At 39.9% G+C, this 15,241-nt stretch overlaps 2 protein-coding genes across 6 annotated transcripts in view; one reads left to right on the top strand and one right to left on the bottom strand.

Moving 5' to 3' along the window:
* Window positions 1–1,670: 1,670 nt before the first annotated feature.
* Window positions 1,671–8,074, bottom strand: CINP (cyclin dependent kinase 2 interacting protein). 2 transcript variants are annotated; one of them, XM_069783436.1, is made up of 5 exons: window positions 7,675–8,074; window positions 6,403–6,571; window positions 5,156–5,282; window positions 3,487–3,616; window positions 1,671–1,988 (listed from the first exon to the last, which is right to left on the bottom strand). In XM_069783436.1, the coding sequence occupies exons 1-5, from the start codon at window positions 7,679–7,681 to the stop codon at window positions 1,786–1,788; spliced, it is 636 nt and encodes a 211-aa protein (XP_069639537.1). In that variant the 5' UTR covers window positions 7,682–8,074; the 3' UTR covers window positions 1,671–1,785. The 2 variants fall into 2 exon arrangements, with proteins under 2 accessions (XP_069639537.1, XP_069639536.1); XM_069783435.1 differs by lacking the exon at window positions 7,675–8,074 and adding an exon at window positions 7,256–7,394.
* The window catches only part of TECPR2 (tectonin beta-propeller repeat containing 2), a 45,622-nt gene continuing 38,121 nt past the window's right edge, over window positions 7,741–15,241 (top strand). For all 4 annotated transcript variants that reach the window (XR_011324660.1, XM_069783430.1, XM_069783429.1 and 1 more), the window contains exons 1-5: window positions 7,741–7,854; window positions 12,474–12,758; window positions 12,872–13,000; window positions 13,420–13,551; window positions 14,495–14,652. Coding sequence is in view for 3 of the 4 variants with exons in the window: in XM_069783430.1 (XP_069639531.1) it covers window positions 12,525–12,758; window positions 12,872–13,000; window positions 13,420–13,551; window positions 14,495–14,652 (653 nt within the window). In the remaining variant the exon portion in view is untranslated. The remainder of the gene's footprint in view (window positions 7,855–12,473; window positions 12,759–12,871; window positions 13,001–13,419; window positions 13,552–14,494; window positions 14,653–15,241) is intronic.

Below are 15,241 nucleotides of genomic sequence, written 5' to 3'. Positions count from 1 at the left end.
AGGTGGAACGCTTGCACAGAAAAATAAAACCCAACAAAGCTATTCATAACTGATTGTGTTCTCCTTGAGCGACAGCAGAATTTCTTTTTAGATGCTAGAAATTTGGGGTAAGAATAGAACACTATTAAGCTGTCAGAAACAACCTCGTTGTTGAACAGAACAACATGTTGAGAAATCTTTTCCAATTCATGTCTGTCTGTTCTGTTATTGCAGAAAACTCATGTATTTCCCTTACCAAGCTTATGGGGTTTCAGCTTGAAACTAGTTAATTAAGTGACCCTACTTTTCCTATCAGAAATCTGTTCCAGAATCTCTCACTGTTTTAATTAGATTTTTCTAGTGTCAAGCCACAGCCATCATGGTCATTTCATAGCAGTGTGCATTTCGTGTTACTGTCTTTCAGTTCATATAGTTGTTTCAAGGAGAATCAAGGGTAAACATCTGTCAGGGCACAACAATGAAACACTTAGAAACACCACATAATTGTGTGAAATATGAGATCTAAATAAACAGTTTATATAGGACCAGGTCATACAGGCAATCAGTAAGTGGAAGGAATTTTGATTATTAATCATAATGAAGTAAGCAGAAGGCCTACATTCGCTACACGTTAGGGATTTAACTAAAAGTTTAATGACACAGCTGTGTAGTTTCCACATTGTAGTACACTTCTGAAAAGTGATAATTTGCAATAGCAGCTAACAGTTACTAAAGGCTGGGGTAAGTGGAGCAGCTTCTCCACGTTACAGTGATTATTACATCTTTAGGAGTGAAAGCTAATAAGGGTACTGAATTCCACTTCAGCATTTAGCTTTTGCATTAACTGTTTCTCCTGAACACACTCTGTACTCTCCAAAAAAGCAGCTTGAAAAAGAAAAGCAAGAATTTGAGCCACCAATTCCTGTCATGTAAACTGCTAACCAAAAATACAGAGGAGGCACACCTTTAAACCAAAACCATTTGACATCAGAAACAGTAATCCAAGGAAAAACTCACTGAGCCCTATGACAGGAAGCAAACAATACAGGATAAGGCCATGACTGAAGCAGGTCTTGTTTTTATTCAATAGTTGCTTTCATGAAACATCTCTAAAAGAAAAAGTTACAATGAATTAAAAGAGACAAGATCTTTTCATTGTATGACTGTGGAATGGTGAGTTGTACTAAATCTTCCCAGTGTGCTAGTTCAGGCTTGGATCACTCTTCAAGGGTGATGTACCTAACCTCACTATAATCAAAACCAAACCAGAATTTACACTAGTGTCTATGACAGCATTTCAGAACCACATACCAAACTATGTGGATCCTTTTGGATCCTGCCTTTTGTGCTTTCCTTTCCTTTTCCCCATTTATAAAGCAAGTACAAAAGCACTAGCCCTGTTAAGCCATGCCCATGGAAGATCAGGAAGTGCTGAATTTCTACGGTGAAACGGACAATATAAGTATTTTAGACTGCCAAGACTTGGAAAGCAGTTAAATTCTTTGCTGTAGGTGCCTATGTGCATTGAATCCCCCCAGACCACCAAGTAGTGCTTACCTCTTTCTGATTATAGGGGACTTGGCCTCCTACCTGTAGCCTCTCTATTGCACTTAAAATGGATAAAGCAACCAAAACCAGATTGTCCTTTGAAGAAAAAGGAGTATCGTCTGATACAAAATAATAAATACAAATAGAGAAAAATATTTTTAATGTTTTACAAAAATTCAACTCACTTGGTAAGTTGCAATTTGCCATTTCAGTTTCATGTAAGCATCATTAGAAGCAAGCCATGTAACATTTGAATTTCTAGCACTGTCTATGTCCTGTTTCCAGCAGCATGGCTTCAAGTAGTAGTTTGCTGCTGTTCTCAATGTAAGGCTGATATAACCATGATGATAAATAGACCATCATCAGATCCTGGTCAGCAGAATGAGCAATTTCTTGTACAATTGTTTGCTTGAGTTGTAGTTCCTTCTTGTACATTTCAGAGAGCTTCAAAGAAACCTCATCTGAAATGGATTGAAAAACCAAGCATGTTGACCAGAACATTTCAGCAATTCTCTAGAAGTTAAATTATACTTGTAATATGTTGATCATTAAAAACCCGCTACCTTACATAAGCTATTCCCCATATTGAGACATCTTGTTTTTTACAGCATTAATAATGTTTGTGCACTAGAATATAAAATGCTAAACAACTTCCTCAACTTTTGGATATATTTGATACACTTCTGATTTTGACATGAATCCCCTTTTAATTCTAGAATAAGCAGTGGTATTGATTCTCAGGATCCACTGTAAAATTAGCAATTATAGCTATTCTTTCAAATAACTGAAATTTGATTTTAAAATTTGGTAATGCTATCTTGAAATACAAAGCTTCACATTTTAGAGTCACTGTTGATTTTAGCTAATCTAAAGGATGTCCTCACATGCTGTCGGGCACTTTAGCAATGCACGATCACCAATAAGTGATACCAATAGTGAAAAATAACAGTAAAACAAAAAAACAGACCAAAACTGAAGTGTGTAATGTAAAAACTAATATTCTTACTAGTTATGTTAGTAATACTGGTATGGAGGGTTAAAATGTATTTATGTAATAATCTTTAATTGGTTTACTTTTAAAAAAATAGCCACATATTTAAAGAGAGACTGATCTTGTGTTTCTAACTTAGCCTGAACTACCACTACCTTCAGGAAGATTTAGTCTTTCATGGAGTAGAGAGCATCATTAAATGATTCAGTCACAACAAGTGCTTTGACAGGAGCTGTCTTTCTTTGTCATTCTTACCCTTTTAAGCTGGCAGAAACTAATACGCAAGATGCTCGCTAACTTGTGGTAGTGAAGTAAGAAGCAGGGCTTCACAAAGGTATGACTTTCACTTCACAGAGAAGGCAGTTGGTTTGCATGCAAACAGGCTTCTCTTGAATTCAGTTTTAAAACTGCAGTAATACCAGTTGGGACGCAGCACCTTTTGCCATCAAGTGAATGCCAAAATGATTGATGTTAACAGTAGACAGTAACCACACATTTCTTTACTTGTCTTGACTGACATTGAGATCAGAGGAATTTTTCTTTGGCTGCCCAAGAAATAACTGAGGTATAGCTTGTTCTTCACATTCAAGAATTTCATTTCAGTGTCAAATAACAAGTCAAGTCAGTTAAGCCTACAGCTTAACACGACCGAGTTGCAAATACATCTCTCTCTACAAAGGATGTGGCTGTTGCAGCTTGAACACTGTAAGCTGCTGACAAGCTTAGTTTTATGCTGTAATTGTTGCATGTCAGACAATGCTTGGCAATTCATGCAAGCAGTCATCAGCAGTAATCCTAAGCCAAGTAGTGCATTCATGTGTTTATTGATCAGTCAATTATAAAGGAGACAGATACACTCTCTCTCTCTAAGGCAAGACATTCACATAAAAGGGTTTATTTTTCAGTCCTAAATTAGATGACATCAATGACACAACACAATTAGCTAAGATAATCAATATTTTACTTACAGAAGTATGGTGTGGGCCATGTATGAAAGAAAGGTGCTGTGCAACTCCCAGCTCCACGGTGGAATGTTTCCAAGTCACAGATTGCTTTAGTAGTCAAAGTAAGCTTTTCCATTTTCAGTTGTATTTTTGTCTGAAAATGATGAACATGTAATGTTAACAAACATCTCGGGAACATTAGGCTACTATAATCTTAAACATTTTTTTAAAATACACTATTTCTGAAGACTATTTATTCTTAACATTTCTAACTCACTTTTTTTAACTCCAGACAGGAATCAAAGATGGAATTTATACACAGATTTAATATGAGATACCCTAAAATTTTGAACACCGCAGATATGACTTACCAACTCTGATTTTGCGTAATTCTTTTATTTCCTCCATGTAGAAATATATTAAAGTACCCTCTCATTTTTTCACCTGTCTCTGGGTTTCTCCCATAGCAATTTAGTACTAGGGAAAACCATCACGCTGTCTATGAACAAGTGTGGTACAAGCCCTATAAACACATGCTTTCTTACATTACCATGTCAAGATGACTTAAATTTTATTTCAAAAGATCAGTGGCAGGTGAGAAAAGCAGCTCAAGCTATGACTGACAATACATCTAGGCTGATTTAACAGCTTGCTTCAAAAAACAGGTCATTCCATCCACTTCCTTCTTGTTCACCTGACTTTGTGCACTACTGATGGGGACTAATATTTACAAGAAAATGGAGCTTGCAGGCCATATCTTTATGTCAAGAAGATAAAATACAGATATTTCTATAGACTCGTAAGCTGGTACGGACTCATGAGGAACGAAAAATAAAGTATGTCTGTAGCAGCTATGTTTAGTATCCAATCTAACACTGGCTGCTTAGACTCCTATTGCTCAGGAGTAGTAAAAAATTGCATCGACACACTTGGTAGTCTGAATACAAAACTACCTCAAGGAAAAAAAAAAAAGAAAAAAAATTCCCAAATTACTGTTACTTTTCCCCACAGAACAAAATTTGAGGAAAACCTAGCTGCTTTTCTGCTTATTCTAAATACTGAGCTTCCACTATGGCAGAAGGCTGTAAAAGTTATTTTTAATAAAAATTTTAAGTTACAGTATTAGGAAAAAACCCACTATTTTTGTTTCCTCTCAAACTGACAGGTGACATTAATTCCTAGCAATGTATCCAGAAAAAAGATGGATTACACAATAATTATCTTACTCTACTCTCTAGAGAAGGAGTTCTGTACAGAAAAAGCAGGTAGGCAGACTAAAAATGTAACTGCATTATGTCTCATCAGTTAGCTACAAGGATATGATGGCAGGTAAAGCACTCCTTTATGCTTTGTTGTTTGTTCTGTTCTAAACAGGGGGAATATTCAGGATGAGAAAACAGGTGCAGTTTTAGAATGCATTTTTTGTATGACTCATTTTCAGAAGATCACTTTATAAAGGGATGACTAGAATTATAAGCAGAAAGCAGATGTAAAACCAACTTTCAAATTTACCAATCAAGCAAATAAATGGTACACACCAGATTTATCATCCATTTAGGTTTGAAGCCAAAGAACTATGAATAAAAATCCCAATCTTCTGTTTACAACAAATACTTGAGGACATTTCCTTATGTCATACTTGAACATACTTGGAATTGATTCCTATTGACTAAGATTGAAAAATGAGCATTACCATACGCTTTAAGGTCTCAAGTAATTCCACACAGCAATTGTCCAGTTCTTCATTGTATTTTAGAGTTGGCTTTTCAGATTCTGTGGCACCGTTATCACATGCTATCTCCCATTTGTTGTCTGGAAATCTAAAATAGAAACATAAGGGAGAGTAAACAACTGCATACAGGTTTACTCAAGCTGTGCAGATTTAAAATCCATGTGGTCTGATCCTACAAAATCTCTCTCTCACAGGCTGTTCCTGAGAATTCCTACATAAAAATAGTAAGATACATAGCTAGCCATGGGAGCAATTGGGGCTGGTACCATAATCTTCAGAGGAACATAGAATTTACCTTAGAGCATGTGCTTGAAAAAACAGTTGCAGGTGTTAAGATAATGCTTCTTCCCACTTTACCTTGCCCCTGTGTTGGAGGTTATCCTCTCATAACAGACAAGGTATGCCCAGGCTTCATGCACAATTTAAGCCAAGACATTTAACTGTGAACCCAGAGCAGCTAATGTGCGGACACCTACCCTGTCTTGCTGACTTTCCCACAGAAGCTGTCAACTTAGACAGGGGAGAGGGACTTGCTAGAGTGAAAGCAACATCTGACACTACTACAGCAAAATATTCCTGAGCTTGTACCTGTCAGAACCCTGTCAGACAAATCCTGTTCAGCTGTCAGGACTCTGGAGAATTTTCTTCTCAAAACCCTGTTAGAGGTTTTTCTTTACAGCATGAAGATAATAGCTCTACCAAAGTGGTTGGTTTTCTGTTTAGTTTTGTTTTCTTTTTTTTTTTAAATCATCACTGTTACAACTTTTTTGTCTATATAAATCACTGATTCTTTCTCAAAATCTGCTGAACTTCTGACTTGAGTGAAATTTCGTAATACTGGCCTCAGTATAAATATGCAAGAGAGTAAGGGAACTCACATGGGCTGAGATCTATAGGATTAGATTCTAACTATATGTACATTATATAAGTATTTTAAATATCCGCTATGCTTGACTATGTATAAAAAACATTTTCCATTTCTTGCAAATATCATTACTTTATGAGATTATTTTAATCTTTGAGATGTTTATTATTTGAATGTAAATAGTTTATGTAAAAAAAAAAAGTGCAACCGCTGAGTTTGATCTAAGAGTTGACATATTCTTTCCCCCATCTCCAAAAAGAACTTTTTAGTGAAGAAAACAGATTAATTTCTCAAGAAAAGCAATCTTTATGCTGTCTTTACTTGTATGTATTAGCGTACTTACTGCTCACTGATCTTCATGTTGACTATTTTGTTTGCGACAGTAAATCCATTATCATTCAGTCTCTCCCATTTCATCATTAAATTATGCCAGTCTGCTGCATTATCTTTAATTTTTCTTGCGCTGACAGGTAAAACAGATCTTCTTGGAGTACCATCAGCAGGACTTTTTGCTGCATGACAAAATAAAGACATTCAAGCCATTTAAAGCACACAGAAACAAATCAGCGTGCTGTCTGGCAGCTGTTTGTGCAAACGATTTCCTCGCTTTACTGCAGAATATTGATTAAAGTAAAACGGAATTTACATTAACTGTCTTCAGTCATGAAATCTAATTCCTCATTTATCAGCCTTATTACTACTTACAAGAAAACCGTGTTATTAAAAAAAATGCAAGCATGTTCTGAGATGTGATGCTGTTACATGGCCTGTAGCGGCTTTGCAGGACTGACCAGTCTATCTGTCTTCCGCCAACGTACGATAACAGTAAGAAATCACAGCCACAATTACCGCATGCATGCAGCGCTTGCGCTGTGAACGTCTCGCTTAATTGGCGCCTACACGCGAGCTTGAAGCGTCTGGGAGAAAGCTGAGTCCCACGGAAGACGGCGGGTGCTTTACCCCCGACCGTCACCTCGCATTTCACGATGTGTCCTCAGAGGAACACACAGCAAGGGGAACCTGCTGGCACAGGGCAACTCCCTTCAGGGGTGAGCGTCCCCTCAGGGCGCCGGGGGGCTGCCAGCGGCCCTTTCTGCCCCCACCTTCACACCTCAGGTCCCGCCCCACCCCAGGCAGCGAGCGGGCTGCCAGACCGGCCCGAAGCCAAGCCACAACGCCCGCCGCTCCGCCCGCACCTCGGCTGGTTTTAACTTTGATTCGGAGGCGCTTGAAAAGCGGTCACAGACGCGAAGCCCACGCACGTGGCGAGGCACGGGTGTCACTCGCTTCTGCCGGGGGCATGAGCGAGCGCCGGGCGCCTTCCTCGCCCGCACCCACACCCACGCGTGGCGGTAACACGCCGCCGGGCTGGCAGGGCGCAACGGACACCCACACCTGACTAATTTAGTCGGGAAGCGCCAGGACCCGGCCTCTGGCTGCTCCCCGCTGCCCCAGGCCCGGGCCTGGCCCCCCGCGGCCCCTCGCTCCCACCCAGAGGGAGCAGCCGGCCCTGGAGCCCGGCCGCTGCCGCCGCTCGGCGGGATGAGGGGAGCAGCCCCCCCCCCCCCCCTTTACCCCCCGCTCCGCAGCCGCCCGCCCTCACTCACTCACTCACCCGCCATGGCGGCGCCCCGCGGAAGTGCGCTCACGTCCGGCCCCGCCCTAGGCCCGGCCCCGCCGAGCGGCGCAGGCAGCCGGGGCCGCCGCCGCTGCCTCGGGGCCTGGGCGACGCCGCGCTCTCTCCCCGCTTCCCGCCCCCGCCGGCAGACTACGGCCGCCCCGCGCTCCCGAGGAGGTGAGTGGAGCCGCGTCTCCGCGGAGGCGGGTGGGAGCCGCCTCAGGGTCTGCCTCGGCTCTCGCTCCCCCTCCCCGGTCGCCGCAAGCGGGGCCTGCCGCAGCCGCCTGTTGCGGCCAGGCTGAGCCCGGCGGGCGGGCTCTCCCGCCCCTCTCCCGGAGGCTCGCTTTCGGAGAGCGCTGGCGTGAGAGTGCGCTGTGGCGTTTGGGGAGGGCGGGGGGCGAGGCGGCCGTTACGCGCCCGCGGAGCGGCTGGAGGGGCTTCGCTCCCCCCCCGCCCCCCCCGACCCGGCTGCGGCTCTCGGTCTGGTCCGGGTGGTAAATCCGGCATAAGCTGAGGTAAAGCCAGCGGGAAAGCGAGGCGGCGCTGCTGGCTGTCCGTCCGGGAGCCCCCGGCTGTGTTCTTCCTCCCCTGTCAGGAGCTGGAAACCCCTCAAGTGCTAGAACGCAGCGTGTTAGGAAGGACTGGTTTGAAACAACTGCTAGAATATAGAAACACATTTAGGGAAGGAGGGTTTCCTAGAGAAACTGGGTGTCCCAAGACCATCGGAGTGAGTAAAGCCCGGTTTCCGCTGCCCCCCTCAGCGTACCTGCATGGGCAGTGACCCCAGGTGCTCCTTTTTCTGTCCTTTCCATCTCTGACACCTACGTTGGATTGTTTGGTTGTGGTTTTTTTCTTCTTTCAAAAGAAACTCTTGAGCAAAAATGCAGCGTTTCATGAGTTGCGTAGAGCGACAGGCGTGTTAATCGGGTTCCTCAGCGTTCCCTTCAGTGGGCTGTGAATTTGTGTTCTCCCCTCTGCTTGGCAGCTCTTTGCTGGGAAAAGCTCTGGAGATGTGGCAGTCGAGTACCCTGCTCCGTAGGCTAAAAATGCAAGAAGTATTAGAAAATAAAACCACTTTTCTTTTTAGTTGGCAGGATCTAGCTGAGATAGTAGATTGTTGTGTTTAGCTGTGGTCATATATACGAATTTGTCCATACTCTGATGAACTTAAATTTAAGTTTTTGTGTCAAAGAATAAAAAAACACAGAGCTGTTTTCGCCCTTGTACACACAGGACGCTCGGGCTCAGAGAAATGCAGTGACAGCTTTAGCCTTCTGCAGTCAATCTGTGGCACACCCTCGCACTGAACCTTTAACCACTGCTTATTTGTTTAACCATGGGATTATCTCTTGCTTCAGTTGCCTCTGTTAGGCAGCATTGAGCCTTATTCCTGTTTCTGAGACCAGAGAAAATGAAAAAAAGTTTGCTTTTCAAAACATGGCCTTGAATGCAATATTTAAAAACTTGTTTTGAACTTTGTGAGTTGAGAAGGAAGGACCCTCTTCATCTGGTGATTGTTTTTGATATGCAACATAAGGTATTTTTCTCTACTTTATCTCTGCTGCAGGATAGCAGCTTAGCACAAGCTGATTTGCCCTGTACGGCTGTTATGTACTTCAGAGTAACTGTGGCTGACGCAGTGTGAACATGTGCATCCAATTCCAAAATCTGTCTGAGAAAATAGATTATATCCACTGTTTGCCTTTGATTAATGAAGTAAGAAGAACAGATAGCAAATAATCCTAAAGCTGTTAATAAAGAGAAAGAGACTACATGTGATACACAACTGTGATTAGGGGGATGTTGAAGACTTTAGGCTCAAAAGCAGAAAATTGTGGTGTTTGTGCGGTTCTTGAATATATAGGCCACATTGCAATTCTCTAGTCCTTTATACATTTGGTTTGTGTAGATAAAATTACTTAATTGGCAGTATTTTTAGTAAAGTAATGATTTGAACTTCGTTATATGTTTCCACACAAGCAGTGCAAGTGTTTTGTTAGTTGTAAACCATTCAAGGTGAAACTAATTTGTGTATGATGGCAAGAAATTGTAGTTTATTAATACACTTTTTAATTGTACAGGGTGAATGGGTTACAGAGAACAAAACTTAATTTCATTTTTGTAAAACTTTGTCATCAGAGAAGATTGAAATAAGATTGTATATAAATTTTATGAAGAGTGAGAACCCTAACCTGACAGCAGTTTTTTTTTAATTTAACTTAATATATGACAAGAAATAATTCCTCCCAGTGTGGTTGGTTTTTTGGGGGGGGCAGGAGTGGGGGGGAACCCTATCAAACTCTCCCTTTTCTTTCCTCTTTTTAAATTAAGTGTAGACTTACAAAACGTACATCAGGTTGCAGATAAGGTAGTTGTAGAGGAAAGAGTAATAGTCTTTTTCTGGATAACACAAATTTCCATAATTCCATAGTTTGTAATGAATTACTATGTTTTTAGCAGTTTAGTTGAGCTGGAACGATAAGTGATGGTAACTAAGAGAGAGAATGAATTTTGAGGACTCGCAAGGTCCTTTGGCAACTGGGGAGTGCGAGATGGTTCCAGCTACAAGAGCAGCTTTGGATGATGACAGATGTGAATTGTAGGAGTGACAAAGGGGACTTAAAAAACAAAATATGTGAAATTCATGAGGCAGTAGCTGGGGAGTGGTAGAAGTTGAGATTAGACAGAGGAAGATTTGTGCATGTGAGACTCAGGACAAAGACTGGATTTTATTTTATTAGAAAAAAGAAAGAAAGAAAAAAACCCCACAAACCCCCCAAACCAGACCAGCAGCTAGTAAAATTACTAAACTGGCAAAGCAGCATGTTTAGAACAGCAAACAAGAGACTTTAGCGGTGGGTTCTCTTTTTATTTAGTTGAGTGTAGATAGAAAGTAGTAAATGCTGAAGGAAAGGGCAGAAGACCTAAAATACAGGATAGGAAATAGGTGGTGTGTGAAAATATTGTAAAAGAGTGGTGATGCACTGAGGTTATCTGTTAACTTAGAAAACAACTCTGAAAGCAACTCTTCATTTAGAAATAGTTTGGACACATTAATCAGCTAACCCTTGTGATATTTTATGAAATGGATGTCATGACTGGTAGTAAATACTGGAGGAGAGTGGAATTAATTTCTAAGCTCTAGCAAGCAGTAGAATTTATCACAATTAAGAACATCTAATAACTGCTGCTAGCTCACTTACTGGCAGGTTTTGTAACACAGGTAAAATACGGGTTCAGTAACCAATCTTTATTCCTGTGGTCTTGTCTAACATGGACTTAAATGGGTAATGTCATGCGAGTAATCCCTTTGGATTTAGTGGAATTGTATGTTGACAACAAGTGTTGCAGGGCCCAAAGCCACTGTGCTGAATCCTCTTGCACAATAACTGAAATAGTTTGAAAATGGAGACTCAGAGCTTTTCACAGTAATGGAGATCTTAAACTAAAGCAGGTATATTTTTTCTAATTTAGTTGATATACACTGTAAGCAATGTGTGAAGCTGCCAAACAAATACCATTTTCCATCCTCAGAGAAATAAAAACTAGGCATATCAGTAGGGCATATCACACAAATTGCAGTAGGAATACTTTACAGAATAATTTTGAGCATTTAGAAGTGTTTCTAACTTCAATTGACATATTTCTGTTTTTCACTTCTCTAAGGAAGTTAGAACTTTGCTGAAGCTTAAGAAAATCTTCAGTTTTACAGGCTTAAACAACCATTAATCAGACTTGCTCATGGCAAAATAAAATTCAAGAAGTGAAGGTTTCTTTCTTTTTTCTGTGTTCCAGAGTCATCCATGAGGAGAATAGCTACTGCTGCAAAATGTTCTTGTCAAAGCTGTCCCCCCACGATGAGAAAAATTACTGGGTTTAATTAAATTTTTAAAATACTTTTAGGTATGGCATGGTCATACCAACTTTTTCTGAAGATCCCAGTACGTTATTACTGTGATGAGCTCTGACTACATTTTTTTTCTTGAAGAAGGCAAACAGAATCTTTGTTTCTGTTATTCTTAGAAAGATACCAGAATTGTCCCCTAAGTGTATTTCATGCATCAGCATGAAATTATTTGCTTAACCATAAAGGGAAACATGGGCATATGGTACTTTTTTCTGTTTGCTCCTTATCTTTCTAAATTCAATTGCTATATGGATATTTCCTGTGTCTGTCAAACTGGGATTTTTTTCATGTTTGCATTGCCCTCTTTTTCCCCCAGTATTCTTGGTTTTTGTTTGTTATTTGATTATATAGCAGATGTAGCTCTGACTGAATTGTTCCTCAACTGTGTTTTTCTTGGGGTGTGGGGCATTAAGGAGTTGAGCATAAATACTAGTTTGATACTTTGATCTTATAGTACTAATGGAGTGAATATCCCATGCTCTGAGCACTGGAAGTATTGAGGGTAGAATTTGCAGATAGGTGAAGAAATATACCGCATTGGTTGTTCAGTGTCAGAGCCCTTACAGTTCTTTCACTAGCCGGAGGAGAAGAAATACTGCGTTTGAACTTAACTTTGACGAGCTCACAGCTGCAAGAAAAAGTGATTACCCCATATTTAGTGGTTACCATACATCCTTAAGATATTGGCTGAACCTAAGAAATATTCTTAGAAGAACACTTTTCGTAAGAATAAGCTTAACTTGCATTCACTAGAAGAGTTTAACTTGCTTTTTCTTTATACAGAAGAACCAGAGAATTTCTGCATCCTACTTTCTAAATGGTGCCTTTCTGTTAACCATATACTCTTTTCAAACAAGTTAATGGCACATGTTTTGCTTTTGTCTTCCAGATTTCCCTACACAGTCAAGTAGATGTGTTTATTTCAGCCTTAAAATTGCTGATGCCAATGCTTGCTATGGCATCTGTGGCTTCACCGGTTATATTTAAGGAGTTTTGTCCCTTATATTATCTTCTCAATGCCATTCCTACAAAGATCCAAAAAGGCTTTCGCTCTATTGTGGTATATCTCACAGCACTCGATACCAATGGAGACTACATTGCTGTGGGGAGCAGCATTGGAATGCTTTATCTCTACTGCAGACATTTAAACCAGATGAAAAAATACAATTTTGAGGTAAATACTAACTTTTACTCTTGTCTCTTCTAATGAAGCCGAGTTGCTCAGAATTGAGCTGCTGTTTGTTGCTCATTAACTTTGCAAGTTTTATGTATGGTTTGTTTCAACAGGGAAAGTGTGAATCTATTACTTTTGTAAAGCTGTTGAGTTGTTTCGATGATCTAGTTGCTCTTGGTACAGCCTCAGGTCGGGTGGCAGTTTTTCAGCTTGTGTCTTCATTACCTGGAAGAAACAAACAGGTAAATCTTTGCATTTGGCTAAACTTCTGTGAGGTTTAGTATGGCATATCCTAGTAGAGTGTTATGATTCTTTATAATAGTGAAGACCAGCGAATTTTGCCTGATGAAATATCTGTGAATGTGTTTTAGGCTTCGTATTTTAAGCTTATAAAAGCAATAATCTTAAAGCATGCTTTTAATTACAAAAGATATATTTAATAAAAAATGCTTTTGAGAAATTCCTAATTTGTAATAACTGGCTGAGCTATTTGGTGGTGGGTTTTTTGATTGTTTGTTTAGGGTTTTTTGTGCTAAATAAAAATTAGAATTACCTGTGTTTTTGTACTTAACCTCCAGTTTATCAGTCCAAGTCACTGAATAGGCTTTGTCTGCATTTTCTTTCCCCCTCATTCTTGTATTGCTTTGGTATTGTTTCATAGCTTCGGAGATTTGACGTTGCTGGTATCCACAAAAGTAGCATTACAGCTTTAGCTTGGAGTCCCAATGGAATGAAATTATTCTCTGGAGATGACAAAGGGAAGATTGTCTACTCTGCCCTAGACCTAGACCAGGTGAGCATTTATTATAGAGACCTTAACTGCCATTTACAATTTTCTGAAAGAATGCTTGTGTGTTTAAATATTTAGCAATTAGTTAATTGCTTAGTATTGTGTATTTAGTTGGACTGCTTTATTGCTGTGTGTACACTTGGCCAAGTGTGCACACACCCAGCAAGACTACCACTGGGTGTCCTTTGCAGCTGCCTTACCTTTTTAAAAAAATAAAATATAAAAAAGTGGTGATCCTTCTCATTTTCTCATGTTTCTGTCTGAGATAACTATCATATCTTCCTTCAGCTTTCAGCCAGTACTTTCTCTTTTGTTTGGAAAGGGTACATTGCTGATTCACTATATTGATCAACTACTCTTTTCAGAATTGTTCATCATCTCGGTCTAGAGTTTGGAATGAAAGTAATATTTGGGTTCTCCTGGGTGACTAGCATGTTTCCAGTAAATGGAAATTTTCTAATGTCTTGTTAATTAATACAGACCTGGGATGTCAACAAAGTAAGTACTAACTTGAATTTCTATATGGGAGAAAAGTTTAAACAACAGCCATCCTGATTTACCTATGACTGTCCCTCATTTGATTTGACAAAAAGGTTTAACATCTCCAAATGTAGTAATGATCTCAGCATTGTATGACCTGGCAGTGGAGAAGGAAGAAAATTTGTCCTAGCATTTCTATTGATTTCAAGTGAAATGCGTTGGCTAATATTTTAAGAGAAATTGAATTTCATAGTGTGCCACTGTGGTACTCAAAATCTAACTCCCCTCTTGTCTGCATAAAGGAGCTCCACATTCATTAGGTGAACTTTGTGCAACAGTAGTTCAAAAGCATTTGTTTGTTTATTTGTTTTCTCTTTCTTGGGTTTATTAATTTCTTTGAAGTGTTGGTTACTACCTTACATTTTTAGAAAGGTTGACTCTTGTTAATTGCATGTATCTTTAAAAGGGTATTTGCAACTCCAGCCTTGTATTGGAAGAGCCATCTTCAATTGTCCAGTTGGAATACAACCAGAAAGTGCTGCTTGTCTCTACTTTACAACGGACTCTACTTTTTTACACAGAAGAGAAATCTGTCAAGCAAGTTGGAACACAGCCCAGAAAAAAGTAACCCTCATAAAATCTTGATGCAGGCACATCTATTAATTCTAGTTTTTCAGAGTGGATTACAGAAAGAGTGATCTAAGCAGTGAAATTAACACAACACAGCAGTCCACTCATAAAAAGTTAGTTACAGTAGCTATGTGTGCTCAAACATGAAATGACAATTCTACCTACTTAAAAAATGCATGGTTGCAAATGTTACAATCATATTTTCAGGGCACTATTATGCAAAAATATTTAAGATGTTTTCTCATTGCTTAAACTGAAATCGCCGCCAAACTTCCTTTGCAGTCCCTCTTGGTTTACTGTGACTTGGTGTGAGCATTGTAATCAGGTCCATCTAATGGCTGATGTAATATCTGATGCAAAAAGCAAGTCAACACCCCAAATTTTCTTACACACTGAAGTGAATTAAAAGGGAAAATGTATAGCAAGCACTTAAAGTTGATGTGAAGGCTAGGAACTTCTATAACTTTATGGCATCTTTTATTGCATAATATCTCTCGGATATGAAGGAGGAGGGAACCCAGTCTTAGAACAGCATCACTGACTATATCTAGAAGTAGAGGAACCTGACTCTTGAAAGAAGATT

This window comes from Haliaeetus albicilla, chromosome 5 (assembly GCF_947461875.1).
Source record: "Haliaeetus albicilla chromosome 5, bHalAlb1.1, whole genome shotgun sequence".
Lineage (NCBI taxonomy): Eukaryota > Metazoa > Chordata > Aves > Accipitriformes > Accipitridae > Haliaeetus > Haliaeetus albicilla.
The sequence above is the reverse complement of the archived record's forward strand: the minus strand, read 5'-3'. Positions and strand labels throughout refer to the sequence as shown.

Bases quoted from the DNA above. Each gene is read 5' to 3' on its own strand.
- CINP (XM_069783436.1), bottom strand. The intron at 3,617-5,155 runs GTAATGCTCATT...CATCATTTTCAG, and splicing joins TTGAGACCTTAAAGCGTATG to ACAAAAATACAACTGAAAAT. The intron at 1,989-3,486 runs GTAAGTAAAATA...AATCCATTTCAG, and splicing joins ATGGCCCACACCATACTTCT to ATGAGGTTTCTTTGAAGCTC.